Source organism: Prionailurus viverrinus, chromosome A3, assembly GCF_022837055.1.
Source record: "Prionailurus viverrinus isolate Anna chromosome A3, UM_Priviv_1.0, whole genome shotgun sequence".
Classification (NCBI taxonomy): Eukaryota; Metazoa; Chordata; class Mammalia; order Carnivora; family Felidae; genus Prionailurus; species Prionailurus viverrinus.
This window is the reverse complement of record NC_062563.1, coordinates 33,931,266-33,949,281: the sequence shown is the minus strand read 5'-3', so window position 1 is coordinate 33,949,281 and position 18,016 is coordinate 33,931,266. Positions and strand designations below refer to the sequence as shown.

The window sequence follows — 18,016 nt, the reverse complement described above, 5'->3', positions numbered from 1 at the left end:
TCTTCTGAAATCCCACCCTTATCCTCTACCTCCTTCCTCCTGTGCCAGCCCTGGAGAGTGTAGACGGTGGAGTGAGCATTTATATGTGATTGCTTTTCATTTCTCATAGCTGCATTCTTGGGATAGAGGAAAGCAAATAGACATATATATTTCCGGCTCTTGCTGAAAATACAAATAGATGCTTAATAAATGCCACAGAAATTAACTGTTGTGAAAAATGATGATAGCCAACATTTATTTGGCAATTCACGTATGCCAGGCAATTTGCATTTATTAACTTATCTATGTCTTACCCATCTTAAAACATGAGTGTAAAACTCTAAAGATCTTCTTTTTTTAATGTTTATTTATTTATTTTGAGAGAGAGAAAAAGAGCGTGAGCAGGGAGGGGCAGAGAGACAGGGCAGAACCCAAGTAGGCTCCACACCGTCAGCACAGAGACCGATTTGGGACTCAAACTCACCGACCACAGGATCATGACCGGAGCTGAAATCAAGAGTCAGACACTTAACTGACTGAGCCATCCAGGAGTCCCAAAACTCTAAGGATCTTTTTCCAATTCCTGTGGTTGTGGAAACTGAGGCTTGCAGAGGTTAAATACCTTGTTCAGGGATATTAATCACTTTCTCAATGCTGTGTATAAGATCCTGATCAGTGACTGATATTTCCAAGTATCATTAACTACAGCAAGAAGCCTAAGGCAAACTCTATGTTATAGTCTCAGAATATTAACTGCAATTATGTTTTGCAAATATGTTAATTATGCAAATATTAACTGCATTCTATGTTTTTATAGTTTTATCCCTTTGATTTTGAGAGGATGGACTAAGCCACCGAATATGAAACTTATTAGGAAATATGAGCCTTCAGCAAAACTCAGGAGCATAAATAAAGGGGCTTGAATTTTAAGCAAAAATTAAAACTCCTAAAAATCTTTTAAGATGGAAGGAAACTAACCAAGAAACACTGAGTGGAGAGCAGTTTGTCATGCATTGTGTTATGAATAAGGGATTTATTGCAGTAGATGATTTAGTTAACATTTTAATAATTGACAATTCTTATAATATTTAAGGAGCCATATAAACACCTCTACTCATAAACAGCGCATCCATCTGAAACCCTATTAGATTGGTTTTTGATTTATGTTTTATTCCTCTTATGAGCTTCAGGGATGATTACAGAATCATTTCTACAAATAGTTAAAGTAGTGAAAGAAATATCAATGATAAATATAAATGCTAGTGTAATATAAAACAGGTAGTCTCATTAGGTGAAATTTCCATCTTGCAAGAGAAGTAAAACATCTCTGACTTCTCACAGAGCAAATTAACAAAATGCTTACTATGCCACAGAGGCTTTTAGGACATTATCATAGAAATCTCTCTGGTTTTATGCACAGTGGCTGTAATGAAATTTTATTTCAGCCTCCATGGAACTACATTAGCTCCTTTGCATCATTTAAACATGAGAAATCAAGAGGAAGGAGGAGATTGAGTTACTAATTCATCCCTTTGCTTCTGACTGTTATATGTCCACGCGCCACATGAGGGAGTGCCAGGACCTCAAATAGAGAGAAATTAAAGCCACCTAAGGCGTTCTAGGAATGCTCAGCATATTAGCAAATTCTTAGTAAAGTGTCAAAAAAAAAAAAAAAAAGAAAAGAAAAGAAAAGAAAAAAAGATTTTAAAAGAAATTCCTGCCCCTGGATGCAATTAGAGGCTACCACACAGGATTTGATAGGCCATAAAACCATTAACTCTAAACACTTTCTTTTTGAGCCTAAAAGGCTAGAACATTCCAAAGTGAAGTTTTGGGACTTGGCTATGACTTGACCACCTATTAAGATGCAGGTGGAAGAGATGGGGGGAGTAGCACAAAGAGCCATACAGACCCCAAAGAACTGAATTAGGGCATAGGTGAGAGCTTTAGCTGTTGAATTTTCTGGATTTTCCGAGATTAAGTGATCGATTTCGACATTGAGTGAAAGACCATTCAGCAAGAAAAATTGTCATTTCCTTTGCTCCAGACCCAAATGATATATTTTTGAAAGCTTTATTGATTTATATATTTATGTGTTGTACTAGGTGACCGAGCAGATATACATTTCAGCATACCTATGAGGAAAATATCCCATTATTCTTAATTTTACCTAAATACAGGAAAGCATGAGATTTCTTTATGAAGCTTTTTTTTTCCCCTGAAGTGAGTGAGTGCCTTTTATGCACCAGATACTGGACTTTACAGCCCCATCATTAATCCTCACAATAGACCTGTGATGTAATTATCATTTATCATTCCCCTCATTTGACAGTGGAGGAGAAGGACGCCCTTGACCAAAGTCTAGGGCTGGCCCATGATCAAGATGGGGCTTGAACAGCAATCTGCCCTCTAGAGTTTGATCCAGTTATTTGTCTTAATCCATTAACAAAACTAAGGAGGAATAAGAAGGAAGGACAGTTCACTAAAACTTTGTCCAAATTATATCATTAAACACTTGGGAGAGAATACCTCTTTGCTTCATTGTAGTAAAAATCAATCAATTCTCACCTTTATTTTCAACCTATTTCAGCTCAATTTTATGTTTCCCACAATCAAAATTCAGTGGACATGCTCATTCCGCACACACAACTCACACACAACACATAAGCATAGACACACACACATATACGTATATATACATTCACACATATTAAAAGCTTATGGACCTTTTTTATATATATATACATAGGTATACAAAATATATAAAATGTATATATGTGCATAGATATATCAAAATTTTATATCTAAAAATTTTCCAAGAAATGGTAGATTCGGGATTGAAACCACTTTGCAGTAGGACAAACTTCAATCAAAAACAGCTAGTAAAAAATTAGCCTCTCACTACATTAAAGACCAACATCAAGTGGTATGATTTTTAGTATCTCGCACCAGAATTTAAGCTATCGGGCAGCTTTCTTGAGAGCATGAGATTGCTTCTTCTCAAATTATAAGTGTGCCTGATGACATTAAAGCATGATAATCCAGAAGTCAGAGGCTCATGTGTGTGTTTCAACACCGAGGTTGTTATACTGAGGGAGGTTAATTGAGGTCAAGTGCAGGCTTGATCTGCCTTGAAACCATCATAAAAGGCATCTCACTATGGTGTGGTCTCCATGTGATCTGCCAGTTATATGCCAGGACCTGACAACTTAATAAAATGACAGAATAATAACCTGGGGATCATTACAGTAAAGTTAATGTTTTAGTCTAATGCAGAGTTCTACCCCAGAGACACAGTGGAAGCAAGAAAGGGAGGGCACAGATGTCATTGGGACTAGTTATTTCTTGAAAATCTTTCGATGCAGACAAAAAGAGCTCTCAAAGTTAGTGACAGTGTGATCACTCAAGGTTAAACTGCTCCGGATTTAGACAATGGACCATCTTGAAAGCACTGGAAAGATGAAATCTGGTTTTCTGGCCTTTCTTGGCAGTGTTGAAATTGCTTAAGTTCCCTAAATCATAAATTAAGATTTGTTTGACCACTTCTAAGTATTTCACACATAATTATAGTGGAAGTTTCAAAACATTATTTTTCTAAGTAATCTCAAATTGTAATTTTAGACGTGCAGACAATAAATAATTTTTACTCCATCTTTAACAACTCTGTAAATGGCAGTTCCTGTGTGAAGAAAGGTGGGCACACCCAGTGGATGTTAGGGTGCACATTTATGCAAACACCTTAGTGTGTCAGACCCTGAGTTTTGAGCCACACAACTGCTTGGTACTTTGTCATTGCATATTTTCCCCATTGCACAATGACTTCCTGTGCAGAGGACAGAATGCGTTTTCTCAACATTTTCAGCACAGCTGTCTTGGTGACTAAGTTTTGCAGGAGCTTTTTAATCAAATGCACCTAAAAATAACTTTAGTCACTTTAATCATGTTATCCTTTTTTCCTTTAAAAACACAATTTTGGAAACATAACTCACCTTTCCCATAAAAGAGAGCTATTTTCAAAGAAATAACTTGGACCCAAAGTAGCACATTGCTTAACCATTCTGCTCTAATCTGGAAATATGATTGACCCACATGAATTAATGTTTCAAATAATAGACGTTTACTGCCATTGGTAACTAATAGTTTACAATTTCCTCTGTGGTGGTGGTGGTGGTAGCTGTGGATGAACATCATCCTCAAATGTATTATAATTCCCCTCCCTGTCAAGCCTAGCATGATAAGCTTTAGTTTTACTTGGTGATTCAGCATCTTATCTATATGTGTAAGATTGTTGGACAATACATTAAACATTTGGACGCTATTTTATAATTGGTGAGCTATCTCATCTTTCAGTAACTTCCCTCTCTCTTATCTTCTTCAATTTTATTTTTATTTTGTTGTTAATATTTGTTTCTAACCCCAAATCTAGGAAGCTGGGAAAGTCCTAGATAAGCAAGGTTTTAAGATACATCTGATGATGGGGCACCTGGTGGCTCAGCTGGTTGAGTATCCACTCTTGATTCTGGCTCAGGTCATGATCCCAGGGTCATGGGATGGAGCCCCTAGTTGGACTTCATGCTGAGCATGGAGCCTGCTTAAGATTCTCTCTCTCTCTCTCTCTCTCTCTCTCTCTCTCCCTCCCTCCCCCTGCACCTCTCCTCTGCTTGAGTGCTCTCCCTCACGTGCTCTCTCTCTCTCTCTCTCTCTCTCGGTATATGTGTATATATATATATATATACACACATATATGTATGTATATATATATGTGTATATATGTATATATATACATATATATGTGTGTATATATATGTATATATATGAGTCTCTTGGCACATTATGTATATATATGTATATATTATGTATATATATGAGTCTCTTGGCACATTTAACCATTACCATATATATATATGGTGTATATATATATATATATATATATGGTATATATATATGGTATATGGTATATGATATATATGGTATATATATGGTATATATATATGGTGTGTGTGTGTGTGTGTGTGTGTGTATATATATATATATATGGTGTGTGTGTGTGTGTGTGTGTGTATATATATATATATATATATAGTAATGGTTAAATGTGCCAAGAGGCTGTTGGTATAATGCAATTTATTCCTTGACTTTAAAACTAGTAAGGGATGAATGCATAAGAAATAAGAAAATGTGGCAGATTTACCTGTGCCCTCCTCAAAGGGACAACAATGCAGAAGACAGACAGATTCATTGGCAAGATGTTTCTGGCAACTGGCAAGCTGGGAGCCAGACACTACCCACCCTACCACCACTGGTCAGTTTGCTGTAAGTCCTAGCTTTACTTATGCCATCAGTTATATCCAACTAACTTGAATGAGTCCTTGAGAAAGAAAATATCCACCTCATTGTTCTAAAAGTATAGTCCACAAAACAAAAGCATTAGCATCACTCAGGATCTTGTTAGAAATGTTAGATTTCACATCCCACGCCAGAACTACTACAGAATCTGAATTTTATGAACATCATCACATGATTTCTATGTATATCTGAGAGAAGCACTGGACAGAGCCTAGAATGAAAGTCTTTGGTGGCTCCCAGCCAATGATGTAGTTTAAATCCTCAAAGATGAAACAGTGTTGGATGTAGCATGAATATCATTCCCACCTGAAGACCCTATAAGATCTTCTGAAAGCCTGTTGATATCAGGGTGACTCAAAACCAAGGAGAGGAATGTGTACAAAGTGGTTTTGGATTAAAGAATTTGGACAGGTAGGCTTAGTGTCCCCTAAAATTTAAGTCCACAGAAGGCTTCCTGTCTTCTCTACTTTACATCCAGATTTCCTAGATAAGAAATGAACACTTTTATTAAGGCTTGCTTGACGGAAAGCAAAACACTGCCAAGATGTACAAGCACAATTGCATTTCTTAGCCATACAGGGGATTCTGCCAGTTCATGCCACTTTACAAAGCTACTTACTTGTTCTAGCCCAATTAAATCACTGTACATTGGAGCTTAGGGTTTGTATCAACTCCAGAAGTGGTTGCATTGATATCTAAGATGAGTTGATGTAAATAAACCTCAGTGGTTGATTATAGGTTCCATAGTGTAGGAAATTGAGTTAGATCTACTGAATGGCAGTTTGGGGAGGCAGAACTACATTTGACTAAGGTCAAATCTTATACCAGATTATTGAAGACCCTTGTAGCATTTCCCCAGACTAGGGCATGTGATTTCACTCTAATAAGAAATTTGTTGTGGGTGGGTTCTAGGATAACTTTTATTCTGTTAACCAGAACGCACAAATGTTTTTCACTGGCCCATAGCCAGTGTGGGAGGGACGGGATTGTGGGTGATAGTAAACAATGATATTAAATGCATTTATTTCCATATTATTATACTTATGATTTTATTGCAAATAAAGCAAATAAAAAATATAGTGAGAATTTCTTCCGGTATTGCTGTTGTTGTCTTACTAAGGAAACGCTGACAGCCTCTCAGATCTACTCTGCAGACTCTCCTCAGAAATCTGTAGACAGATAAGGGATAGAGGTGGGGAGTGGGGAAAGTCTTGTTTTTGTTGCATCTCTCATATTATTTTCTGTTGTCTTGTCCCTGGCTTTTCAAAGGAATGTACACCCTGGGAATGTAGGAATTATCTGCTTTGATATTCTCTTCTTATATCAGCCCTATCATGGAGTTCCTTGGCTGGAAAAGATTCCTCTCTCCTTTGAGAGCTTTCTTGTTTAAGGGACTCTCTTTGACACTCTCTTTGCAAAGAGGAATGGGTGTCTTGATCATCAAAACCAATGCTGGGAAAAGCTGGGTGTAGAGAAGATGATGAGTAATGATAAGAAATCCAGGTCCTTGTCAAAATTCTGAGTTTATAAGGCTACCTAGGACTTCTTTTCCCATGTAGTGTTAGGCATTCTCTCACTTAACCCTTTAAAATTGCATGGCTTCAGAGTTTACACAGAAAATGTTCACAAACCTTACCTCAGTGTTGACTGTCTAGCAGTGTTATGAAGCAGACAAGATATCAGCTGTGGTTACAGATATTTTGCAGATGAAGTGTGCCTCATGGATGGCCAGCCTGGGACAGTAGCCCAGGCTTTCTGACTCTCAATCCATTATAGCTTGTTGTTTTTTCAAGAAATACATATTATTACCTAGGTCATTTCCAGGGCTTTATCTTCAATGCTTTATAATTTTTTAAATGTTTATTTTGAGAGAGAGAGAGAAAGAGAGAGACAGAGCATGAGTGGGGAAGAGGCAGAGAGAGAGAGAGAGAGAGAGAAAGAGACAGAGACAAAGAGACAGAGAGACAGAGGAGACCCAAAACTTGAAGTGGGCTCCAGGTTCCATGTTGTCAGCACAGAGCCTGACATGGGGCTCGAACCCACAAACTGGGGGATCATGACCTGATCCATAGTTGGACACTTAACCGACTGAGCTACTCAAGTGCCCCTATCTTTGATGCTTTAATGTCTACAACCTTACTAATGTCTCTTTTAGTGATATGTGTGTGTGTATCTCATATGCATTTAAAAAAAAATTTTAATGTTTATTTATTGTTGAGACAGAGAGAGACAGAGCATGAACGGGGGAGGGTCAGAAAGAGGGAGACACAGAATCTGAAACAGGCACCAGGCTCTGAGCTGTCAGCACAGAGCCCGACGCGGGGCTCGAACTCACAGACCGCGAGATCATGACCTGAGCCGAAGTTGGCCGCTTAACAGACTGAGCCACCCAGGCACCCCTCATATGCATTTTTTATAACAATGGCATAATGTATTACTGCTGTCTCTAAATAAAGAAAAGGAAAAAATTAAAATACGAATACATCTAGAGGATTAAAGGTTTAGGTTTTTATTCTTGAAAATATATCTTAGGGATGATAAAAGAGGGAGTGAGTGAAAGTAAGGAAACAGAGTCGTGGGATGTCATATGGGATCAGTGTTTACTTGATTGTGTATCCTCCTGGATATTGTATCTCTAGGATATGCTGGCTATAATGAAAGCCAAGACTTTTAGACTTGGATCAACATTAGGGACTTTCATCTTGGGCAAGGGCCAGGCCTTGTCTTTACCACCTCAGATGTGATCTCCATTTTGCTAGGAGTTATGAAAATGCAACATACGCTGGAGTCTTCTGTTGCTACACCGCAAGCTGGACACACAGCTCCATGCAAGTGAACCACTGTCCCTTGTAAAATGAAATCTAACAGTTGCTGCTTTTGAGAGCAGGTCAGAGTTTCATTGCAGAAAATTAATATGGAGTGAAAGCGGGCTTCGAAAACATTTATGCACTGGACTAGGATAACTCTAATTAGAATTTTATAACAAAGTCTGACTATGCCAAGTGATTTATAAAATTAAAAAGCTTGTAGTTTTTGTCCCCAAAGAGCAATGTGGGCTAGAAGGGTATTTTCTTTATTTATCAGGCAAAAATGACATTTGAAACATTTAGCAACCAGTACAACGAAAGACTTTAACCAATTAGAAGAGATGCTCAGATGCTGGTTTCTAGTGCTCTAACAGCATTCTGGATGCCCAGCAGCCCTGCCAGGCGTTAACATTTGAATTTCTGGGTTGTAGGGGTGGGGGTCCAGGGATTCCTTGAGGAGAGAAGAGAATGATGCCACATTGAAGGGACTCAAGAAGGAGGGTCATTTCCTTCAGAGCCATGGTTATTTGCCAATTAGAATGGAAGTGTTTCAATATTTTAACAGGCAAAGTTGTGATTGTCTCTCTGAATGGTCCTTGCAAAATCCCAGGGTGCTCTATCTCATTCAACACAAAACTGTGTTGAAAACCACAGATGTAGGGGCGCCTGGGTGGCGCAGTCGGTTAAGCGTCCGACTTCAGCCAGGTCACGATCTCATGGTCCATGGGTTCGAGCCCCGCGTCGGGCTCTGGGCTGATGGCCCAGAGCCTGGAGCCTGTTTCCGATTCTGTGTCTCCCTCTCTCTCTGCCCCTCCCCCGTTCATGCTCTGTCTCGCTCTGTCCCAAAAATAAAATAAAAAACGTTGAAAAAAAAATTTAAAAAAAAGAAAACCATAGGTGTAATTCATCCATAATTGTCTTTTTTTTTTTTTATCACAGCATATGATCACAGGTGAATGGGGATCACAGTGGACAGTAATATATGTTCCAAGGAGCATGAAGCCTTCTAAGTTTTGCTCCTGTTCTCTCCTGGGAGTAATATATAGTCTCAACTCGTAGTATGTCAGCACAGGCTCTGAAATTCTCTCTGCATTCAGCATTTTCTCCTGAAGTAAAATCACCAAATATTTATTAAATGCCTACAGCTGGAAACATTGGTAACTTAGAAGTTTAAAGATCCCTGATTCTCAAAACTTCAGCCCCATATGATTTAATCATTGAAAAATAAACATTGAGCACCAACAGCTTCAGGAACCATTAGTATCAAAGCAGTAGACTCAGGAAATAGATGGCATGAACTAGCCTTGCTTTTCTCTGGACATACCCACCCAAGGGGACTAGACAAAAGGTTTGTGAAGGTCAACACCTCTTGCAAATTTGATAGCTTAACGATTTTAATGGTCTTTGTGGAGTGTCTGTAGATATTTCTTATGAATTCAAGATCTTTTTGAGGATTCTTGATCTTTATTGACAGAGGAGCCGCTCACCGACATGATGCCTTTGTATACACTACAAAAAGGTGTCCTATCATTTGATGGTCCTCTTAGCTGAACCCCTTTGTGTAGCTACACTCTGTACTGCAGTATGTGGCAAGCCCTACACCCTGGTTTCCATTTCCATGCCTACCCAGAGCTGTTGTCATGGTAGCATCCTTCAGGGATATGGCAAACCTACTCCCTTTGGGGATGATGGCTCTGAAGAATTGGGAGAACGCATTTATCTATGCTTGATACCAGAGAGTCTTTTGGGCATCTAAGAATTCTATCTAGAAAGATCATTGCCCTGCAGAAGTAGTCAGACATGCTGGGTCCTCATCCCACTCAGCTCTCCATTTCTGTGCAACCTTAGAGCACATCCTCTTCAGGGCATATTTTCTCTGTGATAAATTGATGGTTAGGGGATTCTGACCCAGTAAGCATTCCCTGGTGTTCCTTCCAAACAGCAGTAGATGACCTGGAGCTATTTTCCATATTTATAAATCTTAATGAAAATCAGACAATGGTCTAGATGTGCATATGTGTTATTACTTAATAAGATGTGGGTTGTGACAATATTTTGCAAGTCATGAGCCTCTTGAGAGCAATTCTCAAGGCACACTTGGAGGGAACAAATTAGCTGCCCACAGATAAGATAATCTCCAATTTAGGTCTTCTTTATCTGAACTCTCACCTGAACCACAGGAACACAGCACCTACCATAGGAAAAGTAACATTTGTCCAGAACAAAATCCATTTTATTACCGTGTGGACTTAGAATTTTACTACCAAATGATAATGCTACTACTTAAATTTCAAAGTGTGGTACAGGGGACTGGCAGCATCAGCACCTTTGGGAACTGGTTGGAAAGGCAAATTCTCAGGCCTCATCTCAGACCTACTGAACTAGAAATTCTGGGGGAATGTTTGCACACTATGTTTTCACAAACACTGAAGGGAGATTTGAAAATGCACGGAAGCATTTTAGCTTCTCAAAGTCGTATCTTAAACAGCACATCACTTGATCTCAACATCACCCAAGGAGCGTCACTTGGACAACTACTTTTACTGCCATTTGATATATGTCAGGCACACAGGTAAGTTGAATGACCCAGGGTCATATGATTAGTTTACATATGGTTAGAGACATATTGTCTCTTGCCATGTTTGGTATTTGGCATACAAACATTGTATCAGTTTCTCCTCCACTAAAGATGACCCCAATTCTACTGCCTTTTACCCTTTTTTCGGTGAAAAGCTTATCCCCCATGTTCTTCCCAGTTCTCTAAGACTATTGGTTAGGTGAATCTATCTAATTTATTACTTATTTTTCACTTTCACTGTGCTCATTTCTTGATATCTTGCTTAAAAGGTTGTGAGGGAGCTGCTATGTACTTGGGATGTCTAGCATACATATTTTATAATATTAAAAAGTACAACATAAACGGGAGAATGCACCCTCAACAAAATGTTTGAAGATAAAAGTTAAAAAGTTAAAAACGAAGAAAAAAATTAAACTCTCCAACCTCTCATTAACAATTAGTTTGTTTAGGTTTATAAACCAATAATCACACTGGTACAAATGTGGAATTATATGTGTCATTTTGTAGACTTTTCAAAAATATATCTTGAAATTCTTTCTGTATCCACAAATAATATTATTCTTTTATAACTGTAATAGAAACAGAATATGTACATAGAAAGAGAGGCAAAGGTAGGGGGATTTATTTGTGGACCCTGGCAAGTCTAAAACCTAAAGGGTAAGCTGTCAGGTTGGAGACCTACAGAAGAGTTCATGTTGCAGTTTGGGTCTGAAGGCAGTCCGCTAACAGAATCCTCAGGGAAAGCCTTCAATTGATTGGATGATTCCTATTCACCTTATGGAGAGTAATCTACCTTACTTAAAATCTACCTATTTGAACGTTAGTCTCCTTAAAACATACCTTCACAGCAACAACCAGATGTATTTGAGCAAATTCTGGAAACCATCACTTAGCCAAGTTGACACACAAAATTAAACACCACAAACATATTGCCTTTAATGGGTGTGTACCTTTCATTTTATATATGTACTGCAGTGTATCCAATCCCCTAAGGTTGGAGATTCAGGTTGTTCCAAATTTTTTCATCCCTACCCATAGTACATCTTTGGCTATTTGACTCATTTTTCTCTTCAAGATCAATTCGGAGTGTAGAAAGGAAAGCATATTTCTAATTATTTAAAGAATTGACTTCTTATTGCCAAATTGCTCTTGTAGATGTTTCCACCCCCTTGAGCCACAGCCTGAAGGCTTTGGAGTGAGGAAGAATGCTGGGCTTGCCTTTATCTTCTTTCTTCCTCAGCCTGCAGGTCACTGGGAACCGGGATGATGCTGAGTTCCTGGTCCACTTCCTCAATTGAAGAAGTGGCAGAGGCCAGTCCCGAGGCACTCCGCTGGCTGCAACTGTACATCTACAAGGACCGTGAGGTCACCAAGCAGCTAGTGCAGCGGGCAGAACAAAGGGGCTACAAGGCCATATTTCTGACAGTGGACACTCCTTACCTCGGGAACCGCTTTGACGATGTGCGTAATAGGTTCAAGCTGCCACCTCAACTCAGGTAACCATGGGTCTCTGATCACCTCGGCTCCTGAACTGATCTTTTTTTTTTTTTTTTTAATTTTTTTTTTCAACATTTATTTATTTTTGGGACAGAGAGAGACAGAGCATGAACGGGGGAGGGGCAGAGAGAGAGGGAGACACAGAATCGGAAACAGGCTCCAGGCTCTGAGCCATCAGCCCAGAGCCCGACGCGGGGCTCGAACTCACGGGCCGCGAGATCGTGACCTGGCTGAAGTCCGATGCTTAACCGACTGCGCCACCCAGGCGCCCCCTGAACTGATCTTCTAATTCTCTTCATTTTTGTCATGTACCATCTCCAAAGGTTTTTTCCCATGTCTATTAAGATAAAAAGAAAGCTTTTTCCCGTGTCTATTAAGACTAAATAGCTAAAAGAATGGAGACAAAAGAAACCACATGTTTGATTCCCTATCTCCTACTCTATTCAGCAATGTTCCTCTTTCATTGTGGTTCATCAATGGGTCAAGATTCATTCATTCATTCACTCACTCACTTATCTAGGCAAAACCAATTTATCTAGTAATGTAAAATTAAACTGTGATGGTTTTATCAGGTCATTTAGCCTGTCTGTTAGCAAGGAATTGTCCTTTTCCCTGTAATATTTTAAGACTAGATTTATATTGTGTCAAAGCTAGGAACTCCTGGAGTTTATTGAGAAAGAACCCTCATCTCTTTAACCTGGAGGCCTTTTTTTTCCCCTTTGTTTTTTTCCTTACCCTAGTTCCCGCCAAAATCTGCTCTTAGGTTTTTTCATATCAATATGTGACTGATGGCTTTTAGGGATAAAGCTATCTGAAAAGGAATCAAAATATTCATTTTAATGGAGGACATTTTGATGATGGGATTTCAAGGCATCCATCCATCAGAGTACGTGAAAAGATAAAGGATTCCTTCCCAGGATCCTAGACCTCATTTTACAATGGGCCATTGCTTACTCTGTCTGTATATGAAGTGAACACTTCTAAAAGATCCAAATCCAAAAAATTCTAAATCAAATCAGCATTCCATATAAGGACAAGAAGATCGTTAAAAGGTAGGAATTCCATATATGGTATAGAGTAACATGTATCTCAACCACCACGTAAGTCCATGTATAGTCTTATCTGAGTGTCACAGAACTATTATGTAGCTCTGCTGTGTCTATATCTATTTGAGTATAAACTACCATGCATAAAATTTTGCCATCATTGAATGATATGTAAATTAACTGTGTGGTGCTATCTCTGTGTTACTTCTAGGCAGATTTAGGATATTGTCTGTGTATGTGGTACCTTCAATAACCCAATGACAGAAAGAGAAAGTACTCTCCTTGACAGAGCTGTCAATAAACCTGTTCCGTGTATCCCAGACACTGGGTTACCCAAACACTCTGTCTTTCTAAGAGAACAGAAACAAAAACAAAAGTCCTGACATATTCCCACTTCTTGCCAAATCCATCAGAAGTAGATGGCTTCAAATTTCCCTAATATGAAATCTGTATTCACCTTACTTCTCTATTTTGATTACCTTATTTATTAGACTTTCTAAAATAATTAGTTTCCCGGTATTCAGGCTTCTGACAGGAAACATTCTACGTTATTTTCCCTTTGGCCATTTGAAAGAGAATTTGGTATTCCTTTTTCTCCTCCCCTCACAACGACTTCTACTGACAACAACAATAATAAATAATACATTAAGGTGTTATACACCCTACTGTATACACTTGTTAATTAATTCTGGCTGATATCGCTTGCTTCTTCGGTGCCAGGGCCACTCTGTCAGGAGCAGGAGGGTTGATTTGCTTTCTCCCCCTTGTCCTTTGCTCCTGGGCTCCTGCCCAGATGACTAGAAGGACCAAGAGACAAAGGCCCTTTTCAGCTGTCCATGTGCTCAGGAGTGGCCACGACTCCCCAGCTTGTCACATCTCCCATCTGAAGATGATCAAATAATGAGCAACACATCCAGGTTACAGGGAACACAGGAAACACCCCACAGCCTGGTGCCCCGGGCCCCTGGAGTGCACACTGGCCTTGTTTGTTCTCCTGGGCTTCGGGGCAGGCCAGCACTCTCTGGTCCACTCCTCAGCAGCTCACATTCAGCAGTCGAAGGCAGAGCTCACTAATGGGAGGCCCAGGCTTCCGCCTGAGGCCACATACAACCAAAAAGCTCATCTGTTACAGCCTGATATGAAATCAGGTTTTTTTCCGCAACTGACCTGACTCATAGAAGGTGAAGCCGGGCTTTTCAGAAGTGAGGTTTGGCAGGCGGGGGAGGCAGGAAATCCAGAGAAGAATGAGTCTGTAAAGCAGTGGCTCCTTCCAGCCCTAGCTACTTCCTCTGCTGGGGAGGAGAGGGGGAAGGGTAAACAGGGTGGGGGAGGATCCCGACTCTTGGCATCTGAGACCAGCCAGAGTTCAGGAGTTTGGTAGTCTCTGCTTGGTCTATATGCAAAACACATGTATGTGTGTATTATGAATGGCATGGAGCTTCCTGAAACTGAGGGAGAATAAGGGGAAGTCTCATCTGCTCTTGGAAGAAACAAAGAATGGGGCCAGTTCACTAGATTGATTGCTCAGGCTTTGAGGCAGGGGCCTTTTCCTCTCTCTACCCCCTGGAGATGGTTCATTTACCCTGAGTAAAGATTTGGCTCTTTAGTGCAGCACCAAGGCAGTTGAAAGAAAAGAAAAGAAATTTCCAGCCATTGACTAAGATCAAGGTAAATCATGACACCTATTCTTTTGGTGATTTGATTATAGCCCTATAGCCCTAAAAGGACTTATTAATCACACCAGCCAGAACATATCACAGGGAAGAAGATCAGATTGCCACTATCTTCCCAGGTCTGTCATGATAAAAGTGGCCTGCAGGGCTTCCCAGGAGCAGGACCCCGTTATCTCTTTTCCCTTATCACCCGGCACCCTCACCTCCATTCACTCTTCCCAGCTGTATGGGCTTGCCTACTGTTCTTTCAACATGCCAGGCTTGCTGGTTGGTGCCTTACAGCCTCAGAAATGACTCCTCTCTCCATCTTATATGTCTTTCCTCAAATCCATGCACAACTAACTTCCTCACTTCTTTTACACTTTGACATCAAGGATGGATCTACATGTCTTTCTAGTGGAAAACCCAAATAAAAACAAACAGTAGAAATCAGAATGGAGATACAGTACGTTTGGGAATCCTGGGTGGGGTTAAGGGGAGAGAAAGATTTGCAAAGGAGAACTTGATACAGGGCCAACAGCCTCTAAATTCTTTGGTTAGGAAAATATTCAAAATGTAACTGTGTTAAACAAAATAATAACCTCCCAAAGACATTCATGTCCTAATCCCTGGAACCTGTGAATATGTTAAGTTACATGGCAAAATGGATTTTGCGCTTGTGATTAAGTTAAGGACCTTGAGATGGGAAGATTATCTTAGATTATTCCAGTAGGCTTAATGTAATTAAAAGTGTCCTTAGGGAAGCAGGAGTGTCAAAAGTCAGAGGAGATATGATGATAGAAGCAGAAATTGGAAGGGTGTCATTAGAAGTCAGGGCATGTAGGTGTTTACAAGCTGGAAAAGGAAAGGAAAAGATTTTTCTCTAGGGCCTCTGGAAGGAAAACGGCCTTATCAACACCTTGAGTTTAGTCCAGTGAGATACATTTTGGACTTCTGACCTCCATAAATGTAGTATAATAAGTCTGTGTTATTTTAAAATCCTCATCTGGGGGCGCCTGGGTGGCGCAGTCGGTTAAGCGTCCGACTTCAGCCAGATCACGATCTCGCGGTCCGTGAGTTCGAGCCCTGCGTCAGGCTCTGGGCTGATGGCTCGGAGCCTGGAGCCTGTTTCCGATTCTGTGTCTCCCTCTCTCTCTGCCCCTCCCCCGTTCATGCTCTGTCTCTCTCTGTCCCAAAAATAAATAAAAAACGTTGGAAAAAAAATTAAAAAAAGAAAAAATAAAATCCTCATCTGTGTCATTTTAAAGGTTTGCAGTCATTTGCTATAGCGGCAACAGGAAACAAATACAATAACAATGCTCTGCTGATTTCCTCTACCAGGTACCTTCTCAGCGAGGCCAAGTCTGATTATGATATTTAAACTTTCAGTTAAACCTCTACCAGCTCACATCGCTCTTATTCTGCTTTACCTTTTTTTAAAATTTTACATAGCTCTTATGTTCTAACATACTCCATAAATTACTTATCGATTACGTTTGTTGTTTGTTTTCTGTCTCCCCTTGCTAGAATGTCAACCCTACGTGGCCAGGTATTTTTGGTTATCTAACCTACTGGTATCTCCTAAACATCTAAAACATATAGCAGGTGCTCAGTAAGTAATGTTGAATCCATCAATGAAAATGTACTAGATTACATGAGATTTACCCAATGAAACATGACTACTAAGACATTGAACAAGAATTTGAGCTCAAACTTAAAATCCATGCCCTGAACATTTCTTCTAACTGCCCAGAACAATGAGGAAGAAATTAGCAGGGTTATGTTCTCAATATAAATGTTTTCCTAACCAGCATTAAAAGCTAGTGGCCTATGCACAAATTTCTGTATGTATTATGAATCTCTCTCCCTTTCATATTGTGTAGATATCATGGGCTCTACTGGTTATTGTTTTATATTTTGTTTCCCACCATGGAGACACAAAGCTTTGTCTTTAATGTCACACCATCAGTACTTACAGTAAATAATATTCTCAGGCATTCAAGGCACAATGAGTTTCTTACAAAGCCAGTTCTTTCCTTTGCTTTTGGGTCATTTAAACAGGGTGGGATTTGGAGAATTAAGTCCCAAGTAATTGTGTTATTACTTTGATGTTGCTCCTCTCCTTCCTTGAGAAATGGAACACTTTGGTTATCGGCAGCCACTTTAAGTGTTTCTTGTGTATATGTCATAATTCAAATAAAAATAGTATTCACGGAGGTTTCCTTCAGAAGCACTGGTAAAACACTCCATCGTGGGTCTCTGTCAAGATATCTGAAAACTTTTTCTTGGCTTCTGGCTTTGAACAACGTTTTAGAGTAACAACAAGGCTTCATTGTGCACTGAAATTTCTGTAAGGCAACATTCATTCAAGTGTTGATCTGCATTTCACCATCCAAGAATAACAACAGTTATTTATATAATTTTATCCATGTTTCTGTTTTTTCCTATCCATTTCACCCTTCCACCCCGCCTCTGCTGAAACACTGTAGCTTGTTTGGGATGGGGGTGGGGTGCTATGCAGAGTATATATACATACAGATGTTTTTCTTCTTTTCCCCCCTGGTCTTGCTGTGGAACAGACAGACCTAACCTTTTTCTTATTAACAATATTATTTAAAAGTTCGGAATTTAATATCACTTGATACCATTTCTAGGTAATATTCTGGAATAGGTCTTCATAATAAGGGTATGTTTATAGACCAAAAGCTTAGCTTAATTCAAATGAAGATGAGCACAGAATACCAAAGGCTGTGATAAAATGTACAACCCTAAATGGTTTGATAAAAAGAAATGCCTAGCTAGGTATTTCAGCTAAAATCCAAACCAAATCTCAACAAATAGATGGGTACCAGTAAGACTCTCATGAAGTTGAAATTTTCTATGATCCTTAATGGTCAACTGAGTCAATGGTCTATAGGACAAGCTGTTCAATCCTTATTGAGAAAATGTCACCAATGGCTTGAATAAAGTTAGGTGGGATATGAATGTTCATGTCCTTATGAGAATGTATGCCACTCGAGCCACACAAGGAGCTATTTTAGCTGAAAGTATACTAAAAACATTAAGCCTAGTTTGTATTAAAAGAAGTCTTATGATTGTTTTGAAAAAATT

At 39.4% G+C, this 18,016-nt stretch overlaps 1 protein-coding gene across 1 annotated transcript in view; it reads left to right on the top strand.

Annotated features, from left to right (window-relative positions):
- Window positions 1-18,016, top strand: part of HAO1 (hydroxyacid oxidase 1) — a 46,185-nt gene that overhangs the window by 11,568 nt on the left and 16,601 nt on the right. Inside the window, exon 3 of the mRNA XM_047853971.1 lies at window positions 11,951-12,206. Within this exon, the coding sequence (XP_047709927.1) occupies window positions 11,951-12,206 (256 nt within the window). The remainder of the gene's footprint in view (window positions 1-11,950; window positions 12,207-18,016) is intronic.